This window comes from Adiantum capillus-veneris, chromosome 8 (genome assembly GCF_014529385.1).
Source record: "Adiantum capillus-veneris isolate H3 chromosome 8, ASM1452938v2, whole genome shotgun sequence".
Lineage (NCBI taxonomy): Eukaryota > Viridiplantae > Streptophyta > Polypodiopsida > Polypodiales > Pteridaceae > Adiantum > Adiantum capillus-veneris.
Window position 1 is genome coordinate 111,094,735 of NC_140938.1, and position 9,356 is coordinate 111,104,090.

Here is a 9,356-nt window from a genome sequence, read left to right on the forward strand (position 1 = left end):
AGAGACATGGGCTTGGGCAGCAAGGCGGCAAAGGTGGCGGCAGCAGCAGCCGTAGGGGTGGCTGCGATGCCGCTACTGGTGCCAGCAGCGGTGTGAATAGCGGGATCTGGAGCAGGTGGGATCGCGGCGGGCTCCTGGGCCGCGGGATTGATGAGCACCTATGGGGGTATGGTGCCAGCAGGCAGCCTGTGTGCCGTGCTGCAGAGCGTGGCTGCCTCCGTCTTCATGGGGGCTTCAGGTGACCATGATGATTGTGGTGCAGCTCCTGTAGACGATGATGAAAATGGTGCAGGTTCGGGCACTGAAAATCAGGTGGAGCTTGATAGTACTCCTGCTAGCGAGGTTGAAGAGCTGCTCTCATGAGTAATTGTTTTGCTCCTTTGCTCTTCCTCGAGATCCATGTGAAACATTGTGCCCTATGTTAGATAGTCTCGTGGGGAGGTTCCTTCATAGACAACATCAGAATAACTAATTCTAAAGGCATGTCCTTTAAACAACACGTTTGATCTATGGTTTTCCTTGCTTAATTTCTCATCTTTCCTTGCTTATGCTCATGCTATTTTTACCATTACTGTTCAGTCACTTATGACGTTTGAGATTTTATCTCTCCAATTGATCAATGTTAATGTGCTGATAAAGGTTTGAAAGACCACAACATGGTTGCATAAAGTCCCTAGACTAATCCCACTGATTTTGCACCCGATAGGAGCCTAATGAGAAGGACAATAACTAAAGATTGCACCTAGTTTATGTGTGCTCCTAGCTTGCGTCGATGCTATAGAATGTGCATTTGTTGTAGCAAAAGAGGAGACTAAACACAAAGAGAGAGATAGATTGTCATCTCGCAAAGCTCTCAGCTTGGGTCATTAGTAGAATGGTAAGCACATGCACATGGAAATGATCCATCTCTCTCTCACAAGCACACAGCTTGCAAGAGCAAGACAATGCATTAGCACGGAAACCTCTTCACCTCACATCACCCAAAGAGTTCAACAAAGCTTGCAAGCTCTTGTTGATAGAGCTTGAACTATGTTAGCAACTTTGATCAATGTTGATTCATGTCTTTGGCCCCTACGCAGCTATTTGTTGCACACGATCCAGCGTAGACTGACTCAATGTGATGCACTCCAATGCTTAGTTGACTAACTTCCATGGACCAATATCTTTTGTCAAAGATTTTCGTAAAGATTATGGCCTCACAGTAGCAAGTTCCAAAATTTTGTTTGTTTTTTGCATCAAAAAGTGGTTGTGCCATTGTGTATTTCGTAGTCCCTCTAGGAAACAAAAGATAAGCCGCTCTTAGCAAGGCATCTCCTCGGCTAGCAACTCAAAATGTACTTGAATTAAAGGATGCCTTTTATGCAGGATTTTATACTCTTGCCTAAAGTATAGGATTTGCAGAAGAGAATTGTGTGCTAGTCTCATATTTATGAGATTCTTCCATGAATGTTTTGGCTATGGTCTCAAAAGCCCGTAGCATAGCTATTAAAAGACATTAGAATTGTGTCAAAACTTGGTCCTTTAATGTTAAATTCAAATTCTTACACCATAGTGTGAACATCAATAACTTGTTAAACAAACTAGATATACCAAAATTTGGCTACATGATCAAAGATGTCTATTGTGAATTCAAACTTTTTGCACAACTTAGCTAGCTTATATTGCCACATTGCCTCATGTTTGGAGTCATATGTCTTACCTCCACAATTGTCATATATACTTATCTATGGATCGATGGTAAATTTATGGCTTAGTGGGCCCATGATTTTCTTGATGGCCATTGTTTTTCTCTCTAGGAGGAATCCCTAGAGAGGCACTTAACTACTCTTTTTCCAGCCTTGTTTACTAGGTGCTAGCATTGTCATAATAATCAATATCTAATTCTCCTAAATGATTTTCTCATATTAAACTGATCATTTAATGTGGGGAGGTACCAGGGGAGAAAAAGCTTGAATATTGGTTAAGTTGGCAGACCGGCCATAGTAGGGATCCAAAGGGGGGGCCATCTGCAAAAGAGCAATGTGCAACAATGGGCTAAAAAGACCCTAAGGTTCAGCCCATTAAGACTTCCAAAATGCTAAGGTTCCAAAATTCAAAGGTTGTGTCCAAAGGTCAACCCTAGGGAAAATTGGATGCTTTGTGTGTGCCCTAAAAGTCTTTGCGCATCCCTACATGGGAGGCGGCGAGCCCTAAAGGTAGGGGATGAGAGAGAAAGCCACACACACACACACAAGCTCCCTTTACACAAAGGGAATGAGGGACACATGTCAGCTCCCTAGGCCAGATGCCCACAAGGTGTGCCCAATTCCTATTGGAAGACCTTTGAAGTGGACCAATGAGAACTAAGCTAGAGTAAATGTAGTTTAATTAATTTAAAAACATTTAATAAAAAAAACCACTGAGAATTAAGTCTCCTAGAAGGCTATTGGGCAGTCTCCCAAAGGGTCCAATGAGCATTCAGAAGCCCCATGGCTTGCCTGATTCCTATTGGCCAGGAGGCAAAGGGGTCCAATGAGAGTTTAGTTTAATTATTTAATTACCTAAAGCTCTCACAAAAGGGGAAAGGGGGACACATGTCAGAAGGCTATCACTTATGCTGCTTAATACCTATTGGCTTGACTCGGGGAGGTTCAATGAGGCAAAAGCCAGACCAAATTAGCAGCTAGGGCTTGCCCAAGAGAGAGAGGGGGCTGATTTTTGCTTGGCATTGGCACACACACACTCACACTTGACCATGTGTGAAGAAAAAATACTCTATCTCCTCCCAAGCTTTAATGGAGAGCTCATCACCTACTCCAAGCTTGTGAGATAGAAGCCTACATCAACACTCTCTTGGCATGTGGATGCAAATCGAACCAAGAGCCAAGCTTCAATGCATGCTCATCTTCTCTACCAAGCTAATTACTAAGCTAAGCTATGCTAATATGAGTGATTATGTGAGGAGATGTACATCTTTCTCGTAAGATACTCCTTCCTCTCAATCTACTCTCATACCCTGCTAGCTCTCACCATCTTCGAAGGTGTGTGAGGTCTTGGGTATGAGAACGGGGATAATTCAAGTTGTGTTTGATTAAGTGTTTTGCTTGGTGCATGAAGCTTCCATCTTCATTGCACTAGCTAGTCTTGAAGGAACACAAAGAATTGTATTGTACAATGTCTCTCTTGATGGGAGAAACCATAATACAAAGCCTTTTGGAGGGGGGGACCGGCTCCATGCAAATCCGGTCCTGAACTGTTGTCAATAGCTTAATTTCTCTCTCTTTTGAAAGTATTGTCGATGCTATCTAACTAGGTGTTATGCTTTTTGTTGCTCTCTCCACCCAAGCACTCTTGTAATTCTCGTTAGAAATCTATTCTAATGAAATGCCCACTATGTTCATGCTAATTTCCGCTACACATAAGTTATTAGGCCATTAAATGTTACAAGCATAGTTTCATCTCTATGGTCTTGACAAAAGTTTTTCCTTACATGTGCTATGTTTTGGTATTGAATGTTGTGTAAAAGACTAGATGGATACTATCTACTAAAACGTAAGGGTTACTATCATTTGTCTAAGTAGAAGAAGAGTGTATCACAAGCTCCTCTATGCATATGCAACACAAAGTGTGATGGGCGACAACCATCTATGCTAGGTGCTTCTTTTGTGCAGTAAGATCTGTTTTCACTATGGTTCTTGTAGAAAACTACTTTAGGTCATCCATAAAGAAATTTGGAGATAGAAAATTGGCCACTAAAGTCAAGTGGCATACCAATTTGATCGTTTTGCTATCTCTTCAAATAGTTGATCTTGTTCATCACATTGTTGAAGTGCTTGCTATTGTTGATTGATTGTGAAACCTGATCATGAAATTGGTATATCCATAAAAATTTTATATATAGAACTTTACATATAGAAATCTTATATTTACCCTTTGTCTATATGTAGGCAAAAAAAAGGATTGGCCCTTGCGTTTCTTTCCCTAAAAACCCATTTTTAGGGGTTTTTTGACATTTTCTTCCTCTTTAGGTGTCAAAACAGGGCAAGTAGACATACGATTTTTAGGTTTTTGGGTGTTTTGAACACATTGACAGTGTCGAACACTAGGTAATATTTTTGTGAGTATTTGTTTATTTCGATGATGACAAAAGTCATATTGAATGAGCAATGTCAACTTCATGAAAAAGACACTCATATTTAATGAAAAGGTGATCGTTTTCAAGGACCAGTGGATCATTGAATGAGTAGGTGATACCTTTCTTATATTTTTGTTGATATCAACAAAAATATGGCTCTTCTCTCATGGAAGGAGCTCTTTTCTCTCTCTCTCTCTCTCTCTCTCTCTCTTCTCTAAAAGGCCCTCCAAAATTTCCTAATGTACATTGAAGGGATGAGTGAGACTCCCGTTATCTCCTTTGGTCGAGTGGCCAAGAAGACAAAACGAGAGAAGTTGTACATATGCAAATACAATCTATATAACAAAAATAAGTGACCCACACCCTATTTTTAAATGTACCGATTATTATGGTTGGGGTCTCAAGTCATCGACTGCTCAACAGAATGTTAAGCAAGCTCAAGGTCGATTTAAGAAGTACGTTGATGAGCATCGCTGTCTTGCTACTTTTCAAGAAGGAGACAAGGTTTTCCTCAAGGTTTGGGAGCATTCAAAAATTTTGAAGACGAAAAAAGTTGCTAAACTTTCATCACAATATTGTGGACCGTTTACCGTTCTCAAACGTATATGTCAAGTGGCCTAGAAGTTAGCTCTTCCCGAGCACTCACGAGTTCATCCTGTTTTTCATGTTAGCCTCGCTGGAGTCAAAAGAAGAGAAAATCTTTGAACTAGGATCATACTCAGAGCGAACACACTTCCAATATGATCTGAAGACCAACGATGCTTTAGGTGGTGGATGGCCTTCTTGATCATCTTCATTGTGAAGAAAGAAGAGTTCATGGGTCGAGGCCAGGGTGGCTATGGAATCGGAGGTTGATGGTGTCTCTCTACATGATTGTGCCATACATGTGGGTCCTCAATAAGAGTAGTCAGGTGTGGCTCTCAAAGGGTGTGCCATGTTGTGCGTATAACCCACTCTTTACGTGCAACTTTGATCTCTTCAATACACTTGTTAAATCTCCTCCTTGCTTCACTGGAATACTCTCTCTTGCTTCATTGTCACTTACATTTATCTCTTCATTATTCTCTTTGTCAAACTGTATACTCCGTGGTCTCCCTCTGGCCTTGCGTTGCCTTGCTTCCATTACATATCCAGGTTTATGTCAGCTTGTATTGGATGCACTTGCTTTCTTCTTCCGTTGCACTGTCTCTTTGTCCCCTTCCATCACAAGCTCCTCATACAAAGGACTGCTAGCAACCAAACCTTTCAATGTGCTTGCAAGATGAGAAGGATTTTGAGATTCTCTTCGTTTGGCATTGGCGACTCTGTGTGTGTGTGTGTGTGTGTGTGTGTGTGTGTGTGTCTCTCTCTCTCTCTGAAAGTGGCATTATGGTATGTGGGTGCTATTTTGTGATAGATAGATTGATATTCGCACGTCATTGTGCACACTGGTCCAAGTCATAGTCATATATCATTTTGGACACTAGAAGTAGTTAATATAACATTTCATTTCATCTTTACTACACACAGGCGCACACACACACACACACACAAGCACGCGCACACATACACAGTCTCTCTCTCTCTCTCTCTCTCTCTCTCTCTCTCTCTCTCTCTCTCTCTCTCTCTCTCTCTCTCTCTCTCTCTCTCTCTCTCTCTCTCTCTCTTTATTTCCCTGCCCTGACTCTATTTCTGCTCCCTCGAATCATTCACATATCTCTGATCTATCTCTTTGTGAAAAAAGTGATAATATGGCGCATGTATGACATTTTGCTAAAAATAGAATCGTATTCGCGCGCCATTGTGCAAACTGGAAAAAATCATGGGCAATGGTCATTTTGGCTTATGAAGTAGTCCCAATAACATACAATTTTCTCTTTAGCTCTCTCTCTCTCTCTCTCTCTCTCTCTCTCTATGTCTCTCTCTGCGATGAAGGATGTAGCTGTCTCTATATTTATGTGAGGTGCTACACTAAGCATCCAAATGAATGTGGTACAACCCATAAAGTGTGAAAATGACCTCTGTATTAAAATTGTACGGTGCAATAAATGCCCACTAGTTACATTTAGTTTTTTGACATGTGTAAAGAATGTAGTGGTTATTTATCGTGCATGGTGGCAACGGTAATTTGAATGCCTAGATTGAGAGAGGAAGAGAGAGAGAGAAATAGAATGATAAGGAGGGCAAGAACAAGGAAGAGAGAGAGTGAGAGAGAGAGACGCAACATGGTTTAGGGTGAGAGAGAGAGAGAGAGAGAGAGAGAGAGAGAGAGAGAGAGAGAGAGAGAGAGAGAGAGAGAGAGACACTTAGAGGTTGTACACACAAAGAGAGGGACAAAGGGAGAGACAGGCACAAACACACACACACACACACACAGATAGAGAAAGGTACACAAAGATGTTGTGAGACAATAGAGAGTGAAGGCTTGAAGTGTTCTTAAGGTACTAGTGAGGTTAACATTTCTGGAAGGTTTCCATGCCAATCCCAAGAAAAGGTAGCAAAATTGTATAGCTTTGTAGCAGAAATCTGCATAAATTTGTTTTTGCCATGATAACCACCTGTGAGCATTCACTTAGGACGTACGCCACGTGATGGTTCATCTACTATTGTTTGTTTCTTCTACACGTGGTTTTGATGTCAATATTGAGAAGAAGTCCATGGTTTGCTAGTGGGTGGAGGATCACTTTTTACCCAACGACATATTTCAAAAATGGATGACTAGTACATTTGGTGCTTGGGATACTTAGTTGCTTCAAGCGTGTCTACTCTATAGTCAATATATATCAATACTCCAAAGTAGATTGACCAGCTCTACTTGGTGCTTGGGAGACATTGGTTAAACTAAAGTGTGTTGACCATGGAAGCGGGCACAAGCAGTGGTATGTATGCTGACAAGTAGATGGCAAAGGATTGAAGCAGGTATCAAGATCCTAAGCAGGCAAGTGGTAGCTGAATTGTATGCTTGATGTGGTTTCATAGGCTGAAAGAGCTCCAAAAATGGGCTAGGTGGGATGACAAGGAAGGAGGTCTGAAATTGCTAGTATTTTTCTTGGAATGTAGTGTTTGAAGACTTGGTCCAAATGTCTCTTCAATAGAGTTGTAGGGTGCAAGGTATGGGTTTTTAAAGCTTGAGTGTGTTGCAAAGGCTAGATGGACAGGGCGGGTGATGACAGGTGATCAAAGCTAGTTTTAGTGGAGAGACGTGAAGAGCTCACTGGGCGGAGCATGCTGGTCTTTTTAGGTCGTCAATCAGAGTCCTGGTTGCCACATTATTGCCAGTTAAAGTTTAATAAGGGGCCAGTTATGTGCCAGTATGGTCGCCTTGATCAATGTGCCATCTGAGGTTTTTTGAGCTTTGCCATGATTTTTATGAGTTCTATGCAGGAAGTGAATGCCATGGGAGTTTACATCTCATTAATCGGGCATCAGATTATCAAACAAGAGTTTTGGGCTTATGGGTGAGTCTATCAATTAGTTAGCTATGACAAAGGGTTAAAATAGTCACTCTAGTACTAGATAAGTTAGAAAAATTATCTATAGGCAAGATTCCCTATTTGTTTTTATGAGCAGAGATAAGAGAACTAACTGTACAACTCCAAATAAAAGCTTGAGTTTTTAACTTTAAGCTCAATGGAAGTCTTTTCTTTTTCTTTTTCTTTCTCTTTTCTTCTTCATTTTTTTTCACATTTTGCTAAAGAGCATTTTTTGTGAGTGCTTATTTTGCATGCCTGAGGTTTTTTTGCTTCTCAAGGAAAAGCGCCCCACTGGGAATCTCTAGGACTCTAATGACATAGGCTATATGTGAGTGAAGTACCAAAATCCAGCTAGGATTTCTCATCCAGCTTAAGCTTTTACACTTGTGGCACTTTTGTGCTTCCATATCCTTTGTATTCTTACTAGTGCTCTTTGTTGTGAAGTGAGCAAGCCTCTCTATGCCTAAAACCCTCCTAAGGTCTCAAACATTTAAATAATTCTGCCAACTAGGACTAGTAGGTCAAGTAAATGAGTTAACCTAAAGTCACAGCCTCCTAACCTCAATGCTTATCAATAAGACTAAACTCTATGTTAATTAACTAAAGCATGTACAAACTTATTTATCTCTATTGGAGATAACAAGAAATAATAAAATGGACTCAATCAAACCATAAAAAGCCACAATAAGCAAATATAGGTGTACAAAAACATATAGCATAGGAAGTGATACACCTGGAGAAATATGATGCAGCTCCTAGCTATGAAAATTGGCATATAACTCGGAAGCTCAACGGAACCATGCAATCTGGAAGTTGAAGTCCATCTATGCTGCAAAATCATAAGGCAAGACACTACCACCTAGAAAGGTGTGTCAGCATAGTAGTGAAAGTTTTATTACAAAATGAAAGAATCCTAAACTAGGGTCTCAAACCTGGATACCTAGAGAGAAAAAAAATGTAGGAAAAAAATACCTCTAATATAAATGCATGCGGCTAGTGCACCACAGTCAATATGCTCAAGTCAATGGTCTAGTGCAGCTAGGAGGGACAAGAGAACTCTCTCCAAACAATAAAGGTTGTAATCTTCTATCTCTCTGTCTAATGGTCAATGGCTAGCTAGCACCTAGCTCCATATGGATGGTAGAATCTTTAGCACAAGTAATGGGTCTAGGGAGGACATCAGCCTATGACTATGTCATCAAATAACTCTGTAGCTTAGAATCCCTCAACGGATGACTCTTGCCTAGCTCTAAATCAATAGCATGATGAATAGGAATCTCTGGTGAGCAATGGCTCATGGCACCTTGTGGTGTAATAAGTGGTAGGCTCTTTGGTAGCCAAATTTTCAATGTTCGTGGTATCTCAAGGAAGGTATGGCGAGCTCTCCTCATATGTGGTCGTGGATATCTAGCTCGTGGATGTCTTCAGCGTGGAGTAGGCCTCTCTAATGGTCATGAAAACGGTCTAGATCTTTGTGGTATAGGTGTGGTCAAAGAAACTATAGTAGATCTAGGAGGATGTGCAATGGTCTGTGGTCTAGGAACCCAACTTTGTCTATGTCCTCTATAGAATCCCTGTGCCTCTAGTGACTGCCTAGATGTGAGCCAACCATGTGATAGTCCATCATGTGTGTTGTGGCTCTCAAACCAAAATGGCATGTCGTCACTAGCTAAAGGTCTAACATGTGTCATCATGGGAGGCACATAAACATGTCTAGTAGTCCTATCATAAGCTCTCCATGACAAGATATAGGCCTGATATGTCCTAGATGGCTCATGGGTGGGACTACT

At 41.1% G+C, this 9,356-nt stretch overlaps 1 protein-coding gene across 1 annotated transcript; it reads left to right on the plus strand.

The window, feature by feature from the left end:
- On the plus strand, window positions 1–383 carry LOC147452767 (uncharacterized). Its single transcript, XM_086519014.1, has one exon. It carries the CDS (start codon window positions 151–153, stop codon window positions 361–363), a length of 213 nt encoding a protein of 70 aa, XP_086375140.1. The 5' UTR covers window positions 1–150; the 3' UTR covers window positions 364–383.
- Window positions 384–9,356: the final 8,973 nt, after the last annotated feature.